At 45.9% G+C, this 24,521-nt stretch overlaps 1 protein-coding gene across 1 annotated transcript; it reads right to left on the bottom strand.

The window, feature by feature from the left end:
* Positions 1-5,015: 5,015 nt before the first annotated feature.
* LOC126068254 (ral guanine nucleotide dissociation stimulator-like) lies at positions 5,016-10,282 on the bottom strand. The gene is made up of 6 exons (XM_049870698.1): positions 9,897-10,282; positions 8,055-8,248; positions 7,354-7,413; positions 6,250-6,443; positions 5,919-6,004; positions 5,016-5,543 (listed from the first exon to the last, which is right to left on the bottom strand). Exons 1-6 carry the CDS (start codon positions 10,011-10,013, stop codon positions 5,016-5,018), a joined length of 1,179 nt encoding a protein of 392 aa, XP_049726655.1. The 5' UTR covers positions 10,014-10,282.
* Between the last annotated feature and the right edge of the window lie 14,239 nt (positions 10,283-24,521).

Here is a 24,521-nt window from a genome sequence, read left to right as displayed (position 1 = left end):
AGCATGGCTGGGAAGAGGCTGCCCAATGGAAGAACTGTATCCTTGAGTGTCCTGGGCCTGAATCGTAACCTGTTATTTCCGTAAAAAAAAACCATAATCATGAATATGGCCTGTGAGTTCGGTGTGGCCACTGCAATGAATTATCGAACCCTACAGAGAAGTTTTTTTTGTTTTTTTTTTTCAGAGAAGTAGAAAGTGCTGCGCGAGGGACTATGGCACTAGTTTTTTTACAGAGAAGTTTTTTTTTTTTTTTTTTCAGAGAAGTAGAAAGTGCTGCGCGAGGGACAGTTGGTGTCAGAATTGGTGAAGATGGTGGAGAGAGGAGGCGTGCTTGGCCTCCACGTCATGGGGCCAGGCTGGGGCTGTTGATCTTGGTTCTCTTTGCCCCTTGTGAGGTTAGAGGAGGTCACTCACCATCCCTGTGCTGCTTCTACAGCCACCCAGGGACCTTAAAGCTATGTGAACACAGCTGATAAAGCTCTGTCCCTTTAGGCTGGAAAAGAATGAGAATCCTCTGCAATCTCAGTGTCGAAGCCAAAACAGACAAAGAACTTTTATTTAAGAAAGCCCCTTTCCTAATCCTTGAAAGCTTGATGTGGAACAGCGTGGCACACAAAGGAGGACCAGTGAGGACTGCAGAGCCTGGTGATAGAAGAAAAGATTGGGCCAGGACAGAGAAGTCCTTGCCACACCCAGGTGAGGAGTCCCTTGATTCTTCGTTAGTAGGGATTGGAGATTGATGCCAGGACCACATAGTATGGAAATTGTCTCTGACTTGTATTTTTCACTTCCTGACTTACTCTTTTTTTTGGACTCACTCTTGCTCTCGTTTTATTATTTGAGGTAGGATTAATATGTCTCAGTCAGGCCCTAAAGAGAAACCCTCAAGCCTTGTCCACTTTCTGGGAATATCTGAAAGTCCAACATTTGTGTCTAATCACCTTCAAGGCTCACCTTCACCACGATTATCTCATCCCTCTGTTTCCTTAGGTGATAGACTGTCCCATTGCGGTGAGATTGGGGTAGTTTTGGGAGTCTTTTTGCTTAATGATCTGGCTGAATTAAGATTAATGGACCCAACTTTCCTTTAAGAAAGGATAACACTCTGTTTTCTCAGACTTAGAGGGTCCGAATTCCCCCAAACCAGTTGTGTGTTATTTTTCCCTCATATACATCAGGGTGCAAGTAGATCTCAAGATCCATAGCCTCAAAAAGAAAAAGAAAACTATCACTCCCCTTCGTCTCTCCCCTTTTAGGGCCAAGGAAAGTCCATGTGTTCTCTCTCTCTTAGAACTTTATATTAGGGTCTTGGGCCAGTGGGCCTAGACCAAAATTCATTTCTCCAGACTTAGAGATCTGAATTACAGGGAAGGAACAATGGTGAACGTAAGGGTGGTAATGGTAGCGGTGACAGGTTTTGTAATGGAGGTGGTGATGCTGATGATGTTGATATTGAGAGTAGCAGGGGTGGTTCTGGTGACAGGGGGCATCATTGCTGGTGGCGGTAAAATTGATGGTAAGAGTGATGGTGATGGTGGTACTGGTAAGGATGGTGGTGATAACTTGTGTAAGGGAGGTGGTGATGGCAGTGGTGGGTAGCATGATGATGGTGGTGACTGTAAGTGGTGTGATGATGGTGGTGGGTTGTATGATGGAAGTGGTGATGGTGATGATTATGGTTGGTGGTGTGATGGTGGTGGAAATGGTAGTATTGGTGTTGGTGATGGTGGTGACAGTGGTAGTAGAAGTGGTGGTGGTGGGTTGTATGGTGGAGATGGTGATGGTTATGGTGGTGGAGGTAGTGGTGGTGGTAATAGTGATGGTTGGTGCTGATGTTGGCCATGGTTGGTTGTGATAAGATACAATCAATTCCTTCTCTCCCAGGAGACCCCCCAGTTTCTTGTGTAACTTGTGCAAATCTTCCTTAGACTTCTGCATGCTACAAGAGGAGCTGCTTTCCTAGTAAAATACAAATGTCTTATTCATGGCATAAAAGCCCTTGGCCTACATCTGCATAGCAAAAGTGGATCTCAAGATCTGCTCAAATATGACTTGGCAGCTTCATTTCTTGAAGAAGAAGGAAAAACTACTGGTGGTCTACCCACTACACAATTTTGCTAACCACAATAAAAAAAAAAAAAGGTGTATATAATTCCCACTTCATTGTATGGGTACAGACATTCCTTGTCAAACCTGTACTTGTCCCAAGAAAGACTCTAGTAAATGGACCTCTTCAGGCATTGAAGATAGGGGGCCTGGGCAGGAAGGACCTAACTGACAACTCTATAGCAAGGAGTTTGATGCCCTGGGTGACAAGAAATCCTTCCCTCAATTTTACCCTGCACTCCCAGATTAAACCTGCACACAGGCCACCTTTCCTGTATCTCTTGCTTTAACTCCCATTCATTGATTGCCTACTATGTGCCAGGCATCATTCTGAGCGCTTCACCAGTATTTCAATGTAATCCTCAACAATAGTGCTGTGAGGAAGACAGTATTACTCCCATTGTAAAGCTGAGGAAACCAAGGGTCAGAGAGGGGCAGTAATTTGCTGAAGATCTCACAGCTAATAAGTGGGAAAGGTCCTACACATATTACTATGCCTCTCCTCATTATTCCAGTTCAGCAGATCACAGGATGAAACACCCAACAATGATAATTTCAATCCACAATGGTGCTTAAAGCAATAATGGTTTTTGTCTGCCCTAAAGGCCCAATGTAGAAACAGGGGTCCCTGGCAAAGGACAAGGAGCCCCGACTCATTAATGTGAGTTCTTTGGTCCCTTCGGAGAAGTCTATCACAAACCACTTTCCCGTACCTCCTTGACTCCTATTCCTCAATCATGTTCCTTCCAAGTCCCTGCCGATCCAGCCAAACCATTGACCACAGCCCATGAATCAGTGTACAATTGCGTATCTGGCCATTTATCCTTCCAAGCAGAGTGAACAACCAGGCACACTGCCTGAAGTTCTGCCATTAGGAAGATATCCCTTCACCACTGTCCTTCAGGGAAGTCCCAGAAATGGGCTGCAGTGGTGCCACTGTGCACATTCAAATGGTGCCTGCATATCACGCAGAACCGTCCATACACCAGGCACGAGTTTTCTCTTCCTCAGGCAACTGATCATGAGGCACTCCCAATGAGGCCATAGGTGCAGCCTGGGAGAGGGCAGGTAATATGACAGGAGTGGGGACCATGAGCATTTGGGCCATTTCCTTGTACAAATTACTTGAGTGTTCAGGTCATGCTCCGGCCCTGTATCGTACATACCTCTTCAATTTAAGGATGGAGTGCTGTTGTGCACATCCAGCTTTATGGCTCTATGGGTCAGACAACACCCAATTCATGATGGGCAACTCAGGACACATGGTCATTTGGTGGCCCATGGTTAAGAGTTCAGTCTCTACTAAGACCCAGTAACAAGAAAAAAGCTGTTTCGCAAAAGGAGAGTAGTTAACTGTGTAGGACGGCAGGGCTTTGCTCCCAAATCCTAAGGACCTGTACTGTGATTCACCAATAGGAGCCTGCCAAAGACCCCAAATAACATCGTTATTTGCAAGTGACTCTTCAAACATCATTTCATTAGCTGGATCATATGGCTCAAGTGGCAGAACAGCTTGCACATCAGTCTGAACCTCTTGCAAGGTCTTCTCTTGTTCTGGGCCCACTCAAAACCAGCCCTTTGATAAATAGGCTGGAGTAGCACACCCAAATGAGGGGTATGTTGCTTCCAAATACAAAGACGTCCAGCAGGGGCTGTGCCTCCTTTTTAGTTGTAGGAGGGGCCAGATACATCAACTTATCCTTCACTTTACAAGGAACATCTTGACATGCCCACACCACTGGAGCCCTAGAAAGTTCACTGAGGTGGAAGACAACTGAATTTTGGGGGAATAATTCCTACCTTCTAGCAGGCAAATATTCTACCAATAACTGTGGAGTCATTGATACTTTTTTCTTACTATGTCCAATCAGCATAATGTCATCAGTTTAATGGACCAGTGTGACATACTGTGGAAAGGAAGGGTGATAAAGGTCCCTATGGATTAAATTATGACATAGGGCTAGGGAGTTGATATACCTTTGAGATAAGACAGTGAAGGTGTACTGCTGGCCTTGCCAGCTGAAGGCAAACTGCTTCTGTTGATCCTTCAAAACAGGGATGGAGAAAAAGACATTGGCCAGATTAATGGCTGCATACCCCAGGAAATGTATTGATTTGAAGGCCATGTTCCCAAGGAAATGCCTTTTCCAACTGATTGGCTGCTCACATCAGATCATAAAATAGAGTGTGATTACATAATGTCAGCCAGACCCCTGAGAATCATGGCCTACCCAAGTTGACACATAACATTAACCATCACAGTGGTGATGAAAATGTTCTGAAGGAGACACTGGCGATGGTGAATAAAATTGTGAAAAAGTACATAAAACCACTATATTACACACTTGCAAGCTATTACAACAAAACTTTATTTAATGAGAAGTCTACCAGTTAAAATACTATAAACTATACAGAATAAATTGAGCTGGGAAAATACTACAACAAAACCAAGAACTACCCACTCAGGTGAGGAGAAATAAGGGTCTGCTTCTGGAGCAGATGTTCCCTGGCTGTCAATAAGGAGCTGCTGTAGAGGAGATGTGGCAACTAGTTAGGCCTCTGGTGCCCCAGACGGTGCTGGAGATGGAGGATGTAATGGTGTATGGCACTCCAGTGTTGGAACAGGAGCTGGATCAATATCAGCTGTTCATCTGGGAGCCAGGTGCAAGTGGCCCAGGATGGAAATCCACCCCTCCAGCTGGCCCTTCATCTAGTGTCAGTGATGAAAATGGAGAAGAAAGACCTGTGCCAGTGAAGCTTTGGTTTTGGTGCAAGAGTGGGTTCAACATCAGTAGGTGGTATAGGAGCAGGTTTTGGATGTATCCCAGGATAAGACTCTGACCCTTAAGCTGGCTCTTCATCTGGTGTCAGTGAAGCAGCTCGTGATGGTGGCCTAAGGAGCTCCAGTGTTAGTCCAGGAGCATGATCAACCTCACCAGGTGGTCCAGGAGCCCATTATGGTGTTGGCCGAGGAAGAGAATCCGATCTTCCAAAAGGCTCTCTGTCTGCTCAACTTGCTGTTGGAGGACCTGTTGATGTACCCAGCTCCAATGTTGCTGCAAGGACAGAATGTAACTCATGAAGTTTTCCTTGAATGTGTTCTGGAAGTCGCCCAGGGTAAAAATCCAGCTCTCCGTGTGGTGGCAGTGCTGGAGCTGGTGATGCTCTATTGAGCTTCGGTGTCCATTCAGTACCAGGATCCACATCACCAGGTTGTCCATTCTCTGGCTCTGCAGGTGGCCCAGGTTAAGAATCCGAACCTCCATGGGGCTAGCCCTCTGCTGCCACAGCTGAAGCTCATCATGGAAGAGCTGGTGCTCCACGGAGCTTCTGTGTTGGAGCAGGAGCAGAATCGACATCAGCTGCTGGTCCAGGTTCCGGTTCTGGAAGTAGTCCAGGGTGGGAATCCACCTCTCCATCCAGTTGTCCATCGGATGCTGGTGATGGAGCTGGAGGAGGGCCTGGGCTACATTGAGCTCTGGTGTTGGAGCAGGAGCAGGACTGACAGTAGCCAGTGGTCCAGGAGTTGGCTCTGAAGGTGGCCCAGGATAAGACTCTGACCCTCCAGCTGGCTCTTCATCAGGTGCCAGCACAGGTGCTGGTGATGAAATAGCTGGGGTGGTATGGAGCTCCAGTGTTGTAGCAGAAGTAGGATTAACATCAGCCAGTGGTCCGGGAGCCAGTTCTGGAGGTGACCCTGGATGGGAATCCACCCCTCCAGCCGGCTCTCCATCTGGTGCAGGTTCTGGAGCTGGCGATGTAATAGGCAGTGTGCTATGGAGCTCCGGTGCCAGTACAGGAGCAGAATGTACCCCAGAACATGGTGCAGGAGCCAGTTCTCGAGGCAAAGATGGATCTTGAGCTACTTTTACAACTGGCCCTGGCCTTGGCTCTGGAGCTGCAAGAGGAGAAATGTTCACCAATATGACTGCCTTTCCTCATACCTTTCCAATGATGAAAAACATCTCATTGCCATCAAGAGAAGCCCATTCCCAAGATTTCCACCCCAGGAAGTCTTCCCAGACCATGGTCCACCAGAGGAGGGTCTGAGGTTACTCTGCGCTATAGGTCAACCCCAGCCTCTGGGGGTCTTCCCATGTCCCCCTCACAAGCTCACGTGCAGGCATGCCCAGTCCTCCTCACCCTCTGGCTCTGTCTCAGTGACCTCCATTTGATCCAGCTGGGCCAACAGAAGTTGGGCACGGTGCTCTAGATGTGAGCCTGGCATGTTCACCTGCACATACTCCATCACGAGCTTTAGGCAGGGGAAGTCTGGGGGCTGATCGAAATCCTCTGAGTATTCCTTCAGCCACGTGCCCAGGATAAAAGAGATGGCACTAGGGGTGGGTGGTGAAGAGCAGGGTCAGAGGCCTGGCTTTTCCTGAGACACTGCCCTCCCAGGGCACCCCTGCAAAGGGCCCTGTGTCTGCCCGTCCTTCCAAAGGTCAGCACCACCCTGCATCACACCCTCTGGCTATCCTGGCAGTAGCAGGCCTGGTCACTGAGCAGAGGGCTAGCACACAGCCTCCATCCCAGGGAGGTCCCCATCAATGATCTAAAGAACTCTCCCTCCTTGGGGAGCCTGAATTACATCCCTTTCTCTCCCCCGGCCCTCTCCCCACTGGGCAGTAACCCTCTAAGGGCACGGAGATGTGTGTCTGCATGTTCATCTCACAGCCTGGCACACAGTAGTGCTCCAGGATTATCTGATGCTGGGCGACACATGGAGGCTGTCCCCTGCCCCAGATGCCCAGGCCCTCAGTACCCTCCTCTGGAGAGTGTGCAGCACCATGCTGCCTGATTCTCTGCACACGTGTGATCGTCTCTTCTCCCATTGACACTGTTCTCCCCTGGGACAGGGGACCCGCATAGCAGCTGAGCATCCACAACTGGGGATTGAGATTCAGGAGCAGGTTTCTCTCCCTCCCACCCCGCACCTCCTATTTTGGGCCCCCAATATGGGGGGGGCAAATGGAAATGTGAGGGGATTGTGCGGGGATGGGTTCTCTCAGGGGCCTCTCTGAGCCCCCAGCCTCCCCTCTGCTCCCCAGAATGCCCAGGTTCCATCCCCAGCTCTCTATGACTGCTTATCTCCTGCAGGAGGTGCTTCTAAACTCATTCCTGTAGTGGAATCCAGATGTGTGGGGTCCAGAGTCTGCCCAGCCCCAATCCAGACACAGGCCCCGTACAGCCTCCACCCTTCTGAATAGACAGGAGCCCCTCTTTGTCCACCCACAGTCCACTCACCCTTTCAGCTGGTCTTGGGGTTCAGCATCCTGGGCAGAATAGGGGTGGTTACATCCATACCTAGAGGTGGTGTGAGGGTGTCACATCTAATGCACTGTGGACACTACTTGCTTAAGATGTCTAATGTTCCTGTCTGACTCCCCGACTAGAATGGAGGTCCAGGAGGGCAGGGCTTCCTACCTGCTTCGTCTACTGAACGATGCTAAGTGCCTAGAACAGTGTCTGCAACAGTAGGGGCTTCATAGACAACTGGTAAATGAGTGAACCCAAGCAGCACCTTCCCAGGTATCTGAGAGTCCTGGGACCCTTCTACCAGCCTCCAAGATCCCCGTTCTGGCAATACCAAGGACAAGGACCCACTAAATGGAATCTCAACCTCCCCTTTACAAATGGGAAATGAGTTTGCTCAAGGGCACACAGTGAGTGAGGGTTGAGGCAGACAGTTTCTTTATGGGGGAGAAGAAAATAATAAATGTGAACATCCCAGACCCTCCAACACCCTTTACCAAAGAGCTGGGCTCTGGTACACACTTTCCATGGCTTGTCCCACGGGGTCCTGACAGTAATTCTAGCTGATTTGTCCTTTATCGCCCCACTTCTCAGTGGAGCAAACAGGCTCTGAGTGGTGAAGTGACATTCTGCAGACTCACAACTGGCAGGGGACAGAGCCTCCACTGGGCTGTGGAGGGCAGGGCGCTCACCTTTGGAGCAGCTGGTCTAGGACCTGCTGGGTGGTGGCGTAGGTTCTATAGGTTCCCAGGAAGATTCTGATGTAGGAGAAGTTACCCTTTAGGAATGCGAGCACCAGGTGCTCCACCAGCTTCTCCAGTGAGCCTGCCTTGAAGGTTTTCATCACCCAGGCCTCATCCAAGTCCTCGTCAGAACCACAGACACACTGGGGTGGGACAGAGGAGGGACATATTGTCAGAGGCAGCCTCATGAACCACCAGGAGGGTCAGGGCCACGGAGCTCAGACCAGGCACTCCCTCTCCCTCAGTGACCTGTGGCAGGAGGTGGGACATGAGTGCCTTCAGCAGAAAACAGGGCTGGGCTTTCCAAGCACATTTGGAGGTGGAGAGATGATTAGAAACATTAGGAACCTGAAGTTATTTTGTTAACTAAGTAACCATGGTATCTCCCTGGAGGAAGAGCAGTGTTCCAGTGAGTCCTCACAAAACACCCCATTCCAGTGATGAGAAAACAGAGGCTTGGTGATGTCTAGTGTTTCCTCAAAGTCACCTGGTCAGCCCCCAGAACTGTCCAACACTAGGGCTCTGCGATGTTCCCTCTGTGCTGCGTAAGGCCTGCTCTGCTCCTGACTCAGAGGGGAACATCTAGTGCAAGCTCACTCCTTCCCGGCTGGGGACAGTGCATAGACCAAACACACCCATGAGATAAGCAGGACACGGATATTTCTTTCTGTACATCAAAGCGGGTTTTGAGAACCTGAAGCTATGGAGTACCCAGATCCAGCCAAGGGTGAGAACCTGGAGATCCTTGGGTGGGAGAAAGACCCCCACAGGATCCAGGATCTGAACAAATGACTCAGAAAGAGTGAAACTGAATGGCCAGCGAAGGACTGAGAAGGGGCTTGGCTTCTCAGGGCCAAAAAGCACCTCAAAGCCACCCTGCAGTTCCATTGGCCACCCTGACAGCAGATTGGCAAAATGGAAAAGAACCCTAAGACCCAGAACTGGCTCGATGTAGGGACACAGCCGTTGTCAAGACTTTTGGGCCACGGGACTGCGACTTTTGTTTTGGGAAGGAGTCTGGCTCTAGTGATCCAAACTTGAAATGTGCACATCCTTCCCCCAGCATGCCACTCCTGGGAGTCTGTCCTGAGTGGGACTGTGTATGAGGACACTTGTAAGCATTCCTGTAGCCCTGCTGAAAGGGCAGCACAAGGAATCAGTCCAGGGCCAGTCTCATGGGTGTGTTTGCTCTGTGCACTGTCCCCAGCCGGGAAGGAGTGAGCTTGCACTAGATGTCACTGTGGGGACTGGTCTCCCTTCTGGAACATTCTGTAGTAAGGACACAGCTCCTGAACTGGATGGGTCACATGATGTGTTTCTTGAGCTTGCAGTGGCAGAAAAAGATGTGTCATAGCCTGAGCCCTGCACTTTAGGGTAGAAGAAGCCTGCTAAGCATGACGATGTGCGAGGCTGGGCGAAGGTGTGGAAGGACAGCCCAGCCGACTGCTGCCCAGGGCCCTGGGATTGGAAGTTAAACACTAAAACAGCAGCAACATGCAAAAAGACCCATGGGCTTATGTGAAGGGACGATAGTATAAAAAACTCCTTTCTGATATTCTTACAAATATGGGAATAGAGGCTTTGTAGCTGGCCAGGGCAGGGAGGGCAGTGGCAGGGGGGTAGGAGGACAGGAAACGGTGGTGGTCAATTTCATTGAGAGGGGACTGGGGGCCCTCAAGTGGGAAACTCCTGGGAGAGAACTGGGGGTCTCCAGGACACTGTCTGGGCCCCAGGCACTCTCTGGTCATCTAGGGTCCCACCCAGGGACCCAGACCCCTCCCCTGCACTTACCCTGAGCCTACACCAGCCCTTCCTGGACCCCAGCTGGGTGATGCCATTCTCCTTTTCTTTGGGGATCTTCTGCACCTGGTTCTGGAGAGACAGTGGTGGCAGTGGCCCGGGAGGCATCAAGGGCCCCTCTGAGCCACCTCCTTCGCTTTCTGCCCCTTCAGACCCTTGTGCCCCCTGGGCCTTGGAGGAGCTCCCAGTTTCCCATCTGCCACCATGTGATGAGTGGGTCGGCCTAGAGGTGCACCATCCAGCCCTGGCCAAGCCCACGGATAGAAAAATCAACCTTTGAGTTTCGCAGCAGGATCTGGGAGAAGCCGGACTAGCATAGGGTCAGCAGTGGCCCAGGCAATTCCAGTAGTTAGGACTGTGATTTGACTGCCCCACTCAGGCGAGCTGCATCTCAGAGAAGCCCCAGGTGAGAGTGCTAACTCGGTCTGTGACCCTGACAGTCCCTCCCTAAAGCCCTGGTCTGAACTGGGACCTCTGGGCAGGCTTAGGTTCCAGACAGTTCTATGTGATCAGTGGGGTTGGGGCAGGGACTTGAAGGAGGTCTCTGCCTTGATGCCCCAGCTCCCAGTCTCCAAGGCACCCGATCTGATGGACTAGGCCCAGCCACCACCCCATTGCAGGTCAGACCCAGCCCCGTGAACCCAGTGATGGTGAGGGGCTGTGGGGCTGGAGCTTGGGGTTGCCCTCAAGCAACAGCACCATTTTCATCATCCTCATCATCACTTCTCCCCTCCCAAATCTCCCCAGATCACATGGCCCTCCTTCTCTGACTCCCATCCTCCTCCCTCCCAAATGGACCCTGCCTTATCCAACAACTTTCTGTCTCATCAGTTCTGTCCACATTTCCTCCCTGCCCCTGTTTACCAGGGACCCCATGAGGACAAGGGCTGGCATGGCCTGGGGGCTGGTATGATCTGGGAGAGGGATGTGAGGCTGCCCAGGTGGGATCACAGTGGTGGCCTGGCTTGGACTGGCAGCTCTGGGCCACCCTGTGTTACCTTCGGGTTTCTTTTGGAAAGTGGCCAGAGCCTTCGGGGGTGGGATATGAGACCATGTCTCAGCCTTCGGGACAGGGTTGAACTCCTGGCTTTCTCAAGCTTTGGTTCAACAGGGGATGAGAAACAAGAAAACATGTTCTCAGTTCAAGCGTTTCCACTCAAGTGAGTTGGGTAGGGGGCTTTGTTTACAATGTGGGTGCCTGGTTACCAGGGTTCCAAGTTCTATGTACTCTGGTGTCAAGTAAGTGAGGTCATGTTCTGGGTCCCCTGACCTGGGCCCAACCTCAGATGAGACCTCCCCAAAGTCTCCTCTGGGCTGCTGATTGCTCACCTCTCCCCAGGCCATCTCCATAACTGTACACAGTGACACTAACACAGCCCCCTCCCCTTCCCCCACAGAACCTGGGGAGGGCCTGGGTGCAGCAGACAGAGCTGGGTTCAGACACAGCTCATCCCTCCTAAGCAATGTGCAACCCTAGACAAGTCTTTGTGCTTCTCAGAGCTTCCCCAGTCCCCCACCCCACACAGTGGGCATCATTCTAGCATCTTCTTCTTAGGGATATCAGCAAGTGTTTGTGAGATAAGAACCCATGGGCTGATGTTGCATTTAGCTAATTAGAGGCAGATTATTCAATAGGCAAGGTAAGTACAGGGCTTACTGGTTACCAGATCATCTGTAGTGAACATTTTCATAGTTTTTCACCACATCAAAGACTCTGCTTCTAGGTATGGCTGGCATCTGTCTCTCTCCCAACCCCACAGCACCTTCCTACGGAATCAAAGCCTCTTTTTCAATTTACAATCCCTGATGGGGGCAGATGACCCAGTAAGCAAGGTAAGCACAAGTTTACTTGTGCTTACTTACAAATCTGTAGTGAACAATTTCACATATGCTTCACCACATCAAAGGTGTGGTGTTCACCACGCTTACCTTGCCTTTTGGAATATCTGTTCCTGTAGCTAATGCACAAACTCAGAGATGGAAGAATTTCAAGCAGGGGTGGGAAGCAGCATGCATGGAGTACACCTTCAAACAGGGCTGGGTACTGGTGCTGTGATCTTGGGAAAGTCACTTCCCCTCTTGGCCTAACTACACTAGTACCATTTACATCTTCTATTTTTTGAGTGAAGAAAACAAAAATGTTTGATGCACACATACAAGGAAGAAATACTCATAACAATTATAGTCCTCATTTCTGCAACTGATCATGTGGTCATAACTGGTATTTAAAACTACCTTCTTCTACCACCCCTTCTGTTTTCCCTTTACCCTCAGCAAGCACCTCAACTGATTATAGTTCTTTGCCTGGTGGGTGAATCATACCTTCATTTCTGAATGGTCTGGGCTATTAGCAATCATGTCAGAATTGGGTTCCTGTAGTTTTCCATTGCCTTTTATCACAGGGCATGGTAGTACTACATGACGTCCTAAGGAATCTCCTGTATTCCAGAAATCCTCTTCCTTACATTTATCATGCAATATCACTCTGATTTCCCCTTGGTAATCAGGATCATTCACACCAGCCAATATGGTAACCCCTTTCTTTGCCTGCTGATCCAGAGGCCAAGGAGCCCAAAGTGGCTAGGTGGCATTCTTAACTTCCAGTTCGATCAGTGTTTTTCTCCTGCTGGGATCATTCCTCACTTTGAAACTAAGATCCCTAGGGTCTTGGGGATAGGAAGCAAAAATTTTGCAAGTGAGACCCTAGGGGTAATAGTGAATGGTGCCACTTCCATTTCCATCTCTTGATTCCTGGACCCATGAATCCTGGCTATGGGAGAAACAAGTTTCTGCGGAGGATGGCAGGGCTTTTTTCCAAAATCCTAAGGGTCTGCACTGTGATTCACCAACAGGAGACTGCCAAAGACCCCAAACAGCATCTCTATCTGCCATGGACATTTCCAAAAGCATTGGATATGCCAGATCACATGGCCCAAGTGACAAAGCAGCTTGGACATCAGCCTGAACCTGGTGAAAGGCCTTCCCGTGTTCTGCGCCCCACTCAAAACTACCAGCTTTTCAAGTCACTTGATAAATAGGCTAGAATAGCACACCCAAATGAGGGATATGTTGCCTCCAAAATCCAAACTGGCCCAACAGGTGCTGTGCCTCCTTTTTAGTTGTGGGAGGGGCCAGATACACCAACTTTTCCTTCACTTTGCAAGGAATATCTTGACAGGCCCCATACCACTGGAGCCCTAGAAATTTCACTGAGGTATAGGGAAAATGAATTTTGGTTGGAATAATTTCCCATCCTTTAGCATACAAATGTCTTACCAATAAGTTTAGCGTCATTGATACTTATTTCTTACTAGGTCCAATCAGCATAATGTCATCAATGTAATGGACCAGTGTGGTGTCTTGTGGAAGGGCAAGGAGATCAAGATCTGTGACGGTTACGATTGTGTGTTAATGTGGCTGGGCCATGATTCTCAGTGTTTTGGCAGTCCTATAATGTTGTGATCACTTCCCTATTGAGATTTAATACATGATCAGCCCCATGATGGGATCTGCTGTGAGTAGCCAATCAGTTGAAGGGAGCTTCCTTGGGCATGTAGCCTGCATCAAGTGTGGGCAGACATTCAAAAGGGCTCGGGGGCTTTTGCTCATTCTGGACTCTGCAACTGGCTGCCATTTGTCGGACCTCCAGTTCTTGGGACTTGAGCTAGTAGCTTACCTGTGGTCTTCCTGCCAATCTTGAGATTTGCCCATTTTCACAGACTGTGAGCAAGAGCCCTGCTCTCAGGCCTGCCAGTCTTGGGTTTACAGCTCCTATGCCTATGTGAATCAGAGGGCGCTTTCCTGACCCGTGGACTTGGGACATTCCCATCTCTACAACTGCCAGAAATTCAGGCTGGTTTCAGAAGAGGACGTGGAACCAGGGATATCATTGCTGATATCAGATGGATCCTGGCTGAAAGCAGAGAATACCAGAAGGATGTTTACCTGTATTTTATTGACTATGCAAAGGCATTCGACTGTGTGGATCATAACAAACTATGGATAACACTGCGAAGAATGGGAATTCCAGAACACTTAATTGTGCTCCTGAGGAACCTTTACATAGATCAAGAGGCAGTTGTTCGGACAGTACAAGGGAATACTGATTGGTTTAAAGTCTGGAAAGGTGTGCGTCAGGGTTGTATTCTTTCACCATACCTATTTAATCTGTATGCTGAACAAATAATACAAGAAGCTGGACTATATGAAGAAGAACGTGGCAACAGGATTGGAGGAAGACTGATTAACAACCTGCATTATGCAGATGACACAACCTTGCTTGTTGAAAGTGAAGAGGACTTGGAGCACTTACTGAGGAAGATCAAAGACCACAGCCTTCAGTATGGATTGCACCTCAACATAAAGAAAACAAAAACCGTCACACTGGACCAATGAGCAACATCATGATAAATGGAGAAAAGATTGAAGTTGTCAAGGATTTCGTTTTACTTGGATCCACAATCAACAGCCATGGAAGAAAAGTCAAGAAATCAAAAGACGCATTCCATTGGGCAAATCTGCTGCAAAGGACCTCTTCAAAGTGTTGAAGACCAAAGATGTCACCCTGAAGACTAAGGTGTGCCTGACTCAAGCCATGGTATTTTCAATTGCATCAAATGCGTGTGAAAGCTGGACAATGAATAAGGAAGACTGAAGAAGAGTTGATGCTTTTGAATTGTGGTGTTGCCGAAGAATATTCAATATACCATGGACTGCCAAAAGAACCAGAATGCTCCTTACAGGCAAGGATGGCGAGACTGCATCTTACATAATTTGGACATGTTGTCAGGAGGGACCCATCCCTGGAGAAGGACATCATGCTTGGCAGAGTACAGGGTCAGCTGAAAAGAAGAAGACCCTCAATGAGGTGGATTGACACAATGGCTGCAACAATGAGCTCAAGCATAACAACGATTGTAAGGATAGTGCAGGACTGGCCAGTGTTTCGTTCTGTTGTGCATAGGGTCGCTATGAGTTGGAACTGATTCGATGGCACCTAACAAAAACACAAAACAACAACTGCATGACCAATACAACTTCAGTTCCCTACCTCATGGCTACAACTCTCCAGCCATACATCCTAATTTACACTGCAGGGAACTTTATCACCTTTCCCTTCCACAAGCTATCACATGGGCCCATTACACTGACTGGACCTAGTAAGGAAGACGTGTCAGTGACTCTGGACTTATTGGTAAAATGGTTGCATGCTATAAAAACAAAATGGTTGCTATGGAGAGGGATACAAGGCGATATAGGACAATACAAGTTAGGTTTTTACTTAGAAAAATAGGGGTAAATATTAAGGTAACCACAAAGAGGTATAACAACGCCATAACTCAAAATAAAAACCAAGAAAAACGTAACGACTCAGCAAACATAAAGTCAAATACTATGAAAACGAGGAACACACAATTTACAAAGAAAAACATCTCAGCACAAAAAAGTAAGTGGAAAAATTAAATTGTCAACAACACACATAAAAAGGCATCAAAATGACAACACTAAAACACATACTTATCTATAATTACGCTGAATGTAAATGGACTAAATGCACCAATAAAGAGACAGAGAGTCTCAGACTGGATAAAGAAACACGATCTGTCTATATGCTGCCTACAAGAGACACACCTTAGACTTAGAGACACAAACAAACTAAAACTCAAAGGATGGAAAAAAATATATCAAGCAAACAATAAGCAAAAAAGAAGAGGAGTAGCAATATTAATTTCTGACAAAATAGACTTTAAACTTAAATCCACCACAAAGGATAAAGAAGGACACTACATAATGATAAAAGGGACAGTTGACGAGGAAGATATAACCATATTAAATATTTATGCACCCAATGACAGGGCTGCAAGATACATAAATCAAATTTTAACAGAATTGAAAAGTGAGATAGACACCTCCACAATTATAGTAGGAGACTTCAACACACCACTTTCGGAGAAGGACAGGACATCCAGTAAGAAGCTCAATAGAGACACGGAAGGCCTACTTACAACAATCAACCAACCTGTCCTCATTGACTTATACAGAACTCTCTACCCAACTGCTGCAAAGTATACCTTTTTTTCTAGTGCACATGGAATAGTCTCTAGAATAGACCACATATTAGGGCATAAAACAAACCTTTGCAGAATCCAAAACATCAAAATATTACAAAGCATCTTCTCAGACCACAGGGCCATAAAAGTAGAAATCAATAACAGAAAAATTAGGGAAAAGAAATCAAATACTTGGAAACTGAACAATACCCTCCTGAAAAAAGACTGGGTTATAGAAGACATCAAGGAGGGAATAAGGAAATTCATAGAATGCAATGAGAATGAAAGTACTTCCTATCAAAACCTCTGGGACACAGCAAAACCAGTGCTCAGAGGCCAATTTATATCGATAAATGCACACATACAAAAAGAAGAAAGAGCCAAAATCAGATAACTGTCCCTACAACTTGAACAAATAGAAAGTGCGCCACAAAAGAATCCATCAGGCACCAAAAGCAAACAAATAATAAAAATTAGAGCTGAACTAAATGAATTAGAGAACAGAAAAACAATTCAAAGAATTAACAAAGCCAAAAGCTGGTTCTTCGAAAAAATTAACAAAATTGATAAACCACTGGCCAGACTGACTTAAGAAATACAGGAAAGGAAAAAAATAACCCGAATAAGAAATGAGATGGGCCACATCACAACAGACCCAACTGAAATTAAAAGAATGATATCAGATTATTACAAAACATTGTACTCTAACAAATTTGCAAACCTAGAAGAAATGGATGAAATCCTACAAAAACACTACCTACCTAAACTAACACAATCAGAAGTAGAACAACTAAATAGACCCATAACAAAAAAAGACATTGAAACGGTAACCAAAAAACTCCCAACAAAAAAAAGCCCTGGCCCGGATGGCTATACTGCAGAGTTCTACCAAACTTTCAGAGAAGAGATAACACCACTACTACTAAAGGTATTTCAAAGCATAGAAAATAAAGGAATACTACCTAACTCATTCTATGAAGCCACCATTTCCCTGATACCAAACCAGGTAAAGACATTACAAAAAAAGAAAATTACAGACCTATATCCCTCATGAACAGAGATGCAAAAACCCTCAAGAAAATTCTAGCCAATAGAATTCAACAACATATCAAAAAATTAATCCACCATGACCAAGTGGGATTTATACCAGGTATGCAAGGCTGGTTTAATATGAGAAAAACCATTAATGTAATCTACCATATAAATAAAACGAAAGACAAAAACCACATGATCTTATCAATTGATGCAGAAAAGGCATTTGACAAAGTCCAACACCCATTTATGATAAAAACTCTTACCAAAATAGGAATTGAAGGAAAATTCCTCAACATAATAAAGGGCATCTATACAAAGCCAACAGCCAACATCACTCTAAATGGAGAGAGCCTGAAAGCATTTCCCTTGAGAACGGGAACCAGACAAGGATGCCCTTTATCACAGCTCTTATTCAACATTGTGCTAGAGGTCCTAGCCAGAGCAATTAGGCTAGACAAAGAAATAAAGGGCATCTGGATTGGCAAGGAGGAAGTCAAATTATCTCTATTTGCAGATGACATGATCTTATACACAGAAAACCCTAAGGAATCCTCCAGAAAACTACTGAAACTAATAGAAGAGTTTGGCAGAGTCTCAGGTTATAACATAAACATACAAAAATCACTTGGATTCCTCTACATCAACAAAAAGAACATCGAAGAGGAAATAACCAAATCAATACCATTCACAGTAGCCCCCAAGAAGATAAAATACTTAGGAATAAATCTTACCAAAGATGTAAAAGACCTATACAAAGAAAACTACAAAGTACTACTACAAGAAACTAAAAAGAAGGACCTACTTAAGTGGAAAAACATACCTTGCTCATGGATAGGAAGACTTAACATAGTAAAAATGTCTATTCTACCAAAAGCCATCTATACATACAATGCACTTCCTATCCAAATTCCAATGTCATTTTTTAATGTGATGGAGAAACAAATCACCAACTTCATATGGAAGGGAAAGAAGCCCCGGATAAGCAAAGCATTACTGAAAAAGAAGAAGAAAGTGGGAGGCCTCACTCTACCTGATTTCAGAACCTATTATACAGCCACAGTAGTCAAAACAGCCTGGAACTGGTACAACAAAAGACACATAGACCAATCGAACAGAATTGAGAACCCAGATACACATCCATCCACGTATGAGCAGCTGATATTTGACAAAGGCCCAGTGTCAGTTAATTGGGGAAAAGATAGTCTTTTTAACAAATGGTGCTAGCATAACTGGATATCCATTTGCAAAAAAATGAAACAGGACCCATACGTCACACCAAGCACAAAAACTAACTCCAAGTGGATCAAAGACCTAAACATAAAGACTAAAACGATAAAGATCATGGAAGACAAAACAGGGACAACGTTAGGAGCCCTAATACAAGGCATAAACAGAATACAAAACATTACCAAAAATGCCGAAGAGAAACCAGATAACTGGGAGCTCCTAAAAATCAAACACCTATGCTCATCTAAAGACTTCACCAAAAGAGTAAAAAGACCACCTACAGACTGGGAAAGAATTTTCAGCTATGACATCTCCGACCAGCGCCTGATCTCTAAAATCTATACGATAATGTCAAAACAAAACCACAAAAAGACAAACAACCCAATCAAGAAGTGCGCAAAGGATATGAACACACACTTCACTAAAGAAGATATTCAGGCAGCTAACAGATACATGAGAAAATGCTCTCGATTATTAGCCATTAGAGAAATGCAAATTAAAACTACGATGAGATTCCATCTCACTCCAACAAGGCTGGCATTAATCCGAAAAACACAAAATAATAAATGTTGGAGAGGCTGCAGAGAGATTGGAACTCTTATACACTGCTGTTGGGAATGTAAAATGGTATAACCACTTTGGAAATATATCTGGCGTTACCTTAAACAGTTAGAAATAGAACTACCATAGAACCCAGAAATCCCACTCCTCGGAATATACCCTAGAGAAATAAGAGCCTTCACACAAGCAGATATATGCACACCCATGTTTATTGCAGCTCTGTTTACAATAGCAAAAAGCTGGAAGCAAACAAGGTGTCCATCAACGGATGAATAGTTAAATAAATTGTGGTATATTCACACACTGGAATACTACGCATCGATAAAGAACAGTGAGGCATCTGTGAAACATTTCATAACATAGAGGAACCTGGAAGGCATTATACTGAGCGAAATTAGTCAGAGGCAAAAGGAGAAATATTGGATAAGACCACTATTACAAGATCTTGAGAAATAGTATAAACTGAGAAGAACACATACTTTTGTGGTTACGGGGCAGGGGAGGGAGGGAGGGTGGTAGAGGGTATTTTACTGATTAGTTAGTAGATAAGAACTGCTTTAGGTGAAGGGAAGGACAATACTCAATACATGGAAGGTCAACTCAACTGGACTGGACCAAAAGCAAAGAAGTTTCCGGGATAAAATGAATGCTTCAAAGGTCAGCGGAGCAAGGGCGGGGGTTTGGGGACCATGGTTTAAGGGGACTTCTAAGTCAATTGGCAAAATAATTCTATTATGAAAACATTCTGCATCCCACTTTGAAATGTGGGGTCTGGGGTCTTAAATGCTAACAAGCGGCCATCTAAGATGCATCAATTGGTCTCAACCCACCTGGATCAAAGGAGAATGAAGAACACCAAGGTCACACGACAACTAAGAGCCCAAGAGACAGAAAGGGCCACATGAACCAGAGACCTACATCATCCCGAGACCAGAAGAACTAGTTGGTGCCCGGCTACAACCGATGACTGCCCTGACAGGGAGCACAACAGAGAATCCGTGAGGGAGCAGGAGATCAGTGGGATGCAGACCCCAAATTCTCACAAAAAGACCATACTTAATGGTCTGACTGAGACTAGAGGAATCCCGGCCGTCATGGTTCCCAAACCTTCTGTTGGCCCAGGAGAGGAACCATTCCCAAAGACAACTCATCAGACATGAAAGGGACTGGACAGTGGGTAGGAGAGAGATGCTGATGAAGAGCGAGCTATTTGTATCAGGTGGACACTTGAGACTGTGTTGGCATCTCCTGTCTAGAGGGGGGATGGGAGGATAGAGAGTTGGAAGCTGGCAAAATTGTCAGGAGAGACTGGAAGGGCTGCCTCATTAGGGGGAGAGCAAATGGGAGTACGGAGTAAGGTGTATATAAACTTATATGTGACAGACTGACTTGATTTGTAAACGTTCACTTGAAGCTCAATAAAAGTTAAAAAAAAAAAATGGTTGCATGCCATAGGGTGGGAAATTAATCCCACAAAAATTCAGGGATTATTCTAGGCCTGAAATTTCTAGGGGTCCAGTTATGTGGGACATGTTGAGATATTCCTTCTGTCTTCCTTATTCATCGTACAGCTTTGGCATGCATTGAGGCCACTAAAAATCTCATGGCATGGTTTAGGCACACCTTAGCCCTCAAAGTGTTATCTTTGCTTTTTAATGCTTTAAAGAGGTGTTTTGCAGAAGGTCTGAGTACAAATGACAATAAAAAAAAAAAAAGACTTAAAAACAACAGGCTATCTCTAGCTTGTCAGGGAACACTAGGTGTTAGATGCTGGTCATCAGGTCCAACCTAGAGATGAAAGAGGACAGAAAGTGGCCAACACAGGAGCCTCATGGCCTCTGTCCCAACCCCGGGCTGGGTTGCTCTACCTCACTGATCACCATCGAGTGATTCCCCTGAGGTCCCCTTACACAGTGGTCTTTGGGTACTGAAAGCTCAGCTCTGTTGCATTGTTTCAGTTAAGCCAAGAAAGAACATTTCTTAGTCTTTCTCCCTTCATATGCCTCAAATACTGCTTTCGTTTTCTTTTCCACATTGTCTTTCTCCCCTCCTTCCTCTCTCTTTTAGCTCAGCACACATACAGGCACCCCCACTTTTTCAGTCCTTCTTCGCGTAGAATAACCCCACCCAGAGGCCTTATGACTACAGCCGAGCCCATGTTCACAGGCAACAAGTGATGATGAAAAACAAAGTCCCTCAATGTTGGAACTGTTTTACTGCTCAGCAGTCTGTTTAGAAGGGATGGGGGTCTCATGTCGGGGCAGTCCTTACTTTCCTGAACCTTCCTGACCATTGGGCCACACTTCAGTGATGGAGTGTGGGCAGTGGTCCCTGAACGAACTTGACCACTTTATTTCCTGAGATGGGCCACAGCATAAGGGAAGCTGGAACTGCAGCTCCTCTGCAGACTTGGAGAGCTTGTCTAATTCCCTGTGACTTGTCAGTCTTTCCCCCTCCCACAGGAGTTTTCTCTCACAAACTGAACTCCCTCACTGAGGTAAATACATTTTCCTTCTACATCTGACTATACTGGAAAATATACACAGAATGGAAAAGACCACGCAGTTCCTTCCCATATAAGCCTGTGTGTGAATGGGTCTGGCAAGAAAGAAGACAAAGTTTAGCTTTCCTTACATGTGGGCTCTAGGTACAGGGTTTTATAGGTACTGGATCTGGATCTCAAACACAAATTACTGCAAGCCAAATACCTGTGGCATACGCATTTCATAGTAAGCACCACAGATCATCACTTCTCCATGGTCCTGGTTTCCCCTTGTTAGATTCCACTCACAGATGGCCATGACTTATGGAAGCATTTTGGCTCAAGCCTGACAAGCAGGTACTGATGTTGGGATGGCAGAAAAACAGCCTCATCTTGGAGCAGGATGGATGGGACCAGGCATGATGTGGAAGGCCAGACTCATGACTCTTCTTCCATTCTACCCCATGCCCACTAGAGTGCTTACCTGGTGTAGCAGAAGGCCCATCTGCAGAGGGGGAACCAAAATATTTCATAACCAGAGATCACTGGCATTACTGACTCTCTGCCACAGCAGCTAGGGGAGAATCCCAAAGGCTCCTTATTCCTCCAAGCATTAACCCTTCAGTTGCTGAATCAAGGGAGTGGTCTAGGATGTCTTGGGGGAGGGCTGGGATTTCCTGCATGTTGGTGGGGGACTTGGGGGACTAGGGGTAGTGATAACTTACAAGTGGCATGGCAATATTTTAACAGCTGGTTTGGCTGTATTCTTGTGTTTCAGCTGAATTAATAGCTGTGCACTAGGTCAAGGTTGGTGGTCACAGATGTTACTGCCCACTATGCGGCAATTCCCAGGTTATCCTGAAAGCTGAAACACACAACTTAGGCTCACTTAATAAGACATACCCATTCAGAAATTTTAAGCTAAAACAAGAGCTGCAAAGAGCAAAGATGGCAGAGAATGGATTTGGGCGCTGTCTGTAGGAGAAGGCTCTCTTTGCTGTTCTGGGGGAAGATCCTTTTCTCAGCCTCTGTAGCCCCAGTGTTCCTTGGTTCCTTGGCAATCTTCATGTGGCATCTATCCTCCCTCCATCTGTGCTTGCTTCTAAGTCTAATCAGCTTTGTAAGAGTTTAATCTACTCTTTTCATAACTCAGAAGTGATTAGGCTTAAGCCACGCCCTACACTGACATGGCTTCATTAACAAGAAAACCCTATTCCCAAAAGAATTACACCCACAGGTATAAGGTTAGGATTCCAACACATATTTTGGGGGACACAATTCAATCTCTAACCCATGACCAAGCCCAAAGTCAGTAGAATAAGGAGATATACTCCACCCAGAGAGGTCATGACAGGAGAAGGGAGGGAAGAGTTAGAGACAGATAAAGCAATCTATGACAATGTAATTCCACGAATCATTTTTAAAACTAAAGTAGAACATAGTGAAGAGCTCATTGAAAGTCCTTTTCCCATTAGTAATAAGTCTACAATATTAATAACATCAACAACAATGCAACTAAAATACTTAAGCAAATAGTAAAAGCCAGGCCCTGTTCTAAGCATCTTAGAGATATAAATTTATTTAATCCTCAATGCAAAATAGTATCTGTGAGGATGAATTATTATTCCCACCTTAAAGGTGAAGGAACCAAGGCCCAGAGAGGTTAAGTCACTTTGCTAAAGTCACACAGCATAGTGGTACAGCTGGGATGTAGTCCCAGAGAGTTGTTTCCAGAGTCTAAACCCCTAGCCACTAGGTTATACTACCTCTCCCACAATTACTACTGTATTTTATTTCCCTTTGAGGCTTTCCAAGAATTTGAATCATCTGTCTACATCAGGCAAGCAAATTTTATTCCATATCACAGCCTACGATCTCACATGATCTAGCCCCTGCATACCTCTTTGGCTTCATCTGAAATCCCTTTCTCTTTCACTCCAGCCACACTGTCCTTTCTGTTCCTGAACAACTAAGCTTGTCCCCACCTTAAGGACTTTGTACTTGCTGGTTTTTCTGTCCAGGATACTCTTTTCCCCAAATCATGTTATTATTCAAGTCTCAGCTTAAATGTAATGTTCCCCAGAGCGGTCTTCTCCTACCACCCTACCAAAGCAGCTTGCTCCCATCTTAGTCTTAGCAATTCTTTCTCTCATCACATTTTTTCACTTTTACTCATAGCTCTATGGCTATCTGAAATTATCCTTTTATCTGTTTATACATTCATTGTCTATCTCCTTTCTTCTAGAATATAAACCCTGTGAGGGAAGAGATTTTTATCTATCCTGCTTATGGCTGTATTCTCAGTCATTACATAAGATGATTCATGGACATAACAGGTACTCAGTAAACATCTGTTGGGTAAATGAATGAAATTCTCACTTTGCACTGACACTAAGCAGGCTTTCCAGAAGCGCCCAATCGCCAGATCTCCCTCTTCTGTCTTCTGGTACAAAAAAGTCTAGAGATGTCTAAACCATACAGAGGCAGAAAGGTGCTACCGAAGCCAAATTTTATTTCCAAGCAGACATCATCTTTGAGTCCTAGTCATTGTGGTTAGAAGCAAGTGAGGTCATCCATTCAATCCAAGAAGAAAGGTCAGAGGGAAAACAGTCACAGAAGACGCTGAACAGGTGTAAAGAGTTGGCATCCAGAACTTTGGCTTTGCAATGATCCTTTATTGTACTGAATGAAGTTGGAAAAATCTGAGCCTGTCTAGATAAAGATGCTACTTCCATTGTCTAGGTTTGAATTAGAGCTGGGTAGATGAGCCATGTGGCGAAGATTAGGGCTCAGTGCCAAGTGCCCAATCTTCACTAAGCTGCGAGCACCTCATTGCTCCATAACCTCCACTTCATGGGCTAGGTGTTTGTCCTTTTGATAAGTTGTGTGGGAGGAACTGGACTGAGTTGGCTTCTGTTTTCTCAGGAAACCATCTAGGGGACTGAGCTGGGGGATAAATCACCAAACTTCTGAGCATAGTTTTAACCACAATCGTAGTGTCTCTGCTGACTACAAGACATCCCAGACTGTGTCCCAAGACTGTTGGCTGGTGATCTGGATGCCAGCATTCTCCATCTTTCATCCCAGGCAGATAGGAAATGCTGCTTCCTTTCTGGGAAGCAGATTTGGTGGGTTAGTTTAGACTAAACATCTGCAAATTGTTTATTTGATGAATATGTACTTAATTTCCTGCAGAGAACAGATTCATCTACTTTCGAAGATGGCCAGGATGGGGGAGGGGAAAGGGATATTTGTGGGCCA

Source organism: Elephas maximus, chromosome 27 (assembly GCF_024166365.1).
Source record: "Elephas maximus indicus isolate mEleMax1 chromosome 27, mEleMax1 primary haplotype, whole genome shotgun sequence".
In the NCBI taxonomy this organism is placed as follows: domain Eukaryota; kingdom Metazoa; phylum Chordata; class Mammalia; order Proboscidea; family Elephantidae; genus Elephas; species Elephas maximus.
Note: the sequence above shows the minus strand (reverse complement) of the source record. Positions and strands in the feature narration are given on the sequence as shown.

Bases quoted from the DNA above. Each gene is read 5' to 3' on its own strand.
- LOC126068254 (XM_049870698.1), bottom strand. From the start codon at position 10,013: ATGCCTCCCGGGCCACTGCCACCACTGTCTCTCCAGAACCAGGTGCAG. The intron at 8,249-9,896 runs GTAAGTGCAGGG...GTCCCACCCCAG, and splicing joins AGGGCTGGTGTAGGCTCAGG to TGTGTCTGTGGTTCTGACGA. The intron at 7,414-8,054 runs GTGAGCGCCCTG...CACCACCTCTAG, and splicing joins CTAGACCAGCTGCTCCAAAG to GTATGGATGTAACCACCCCT.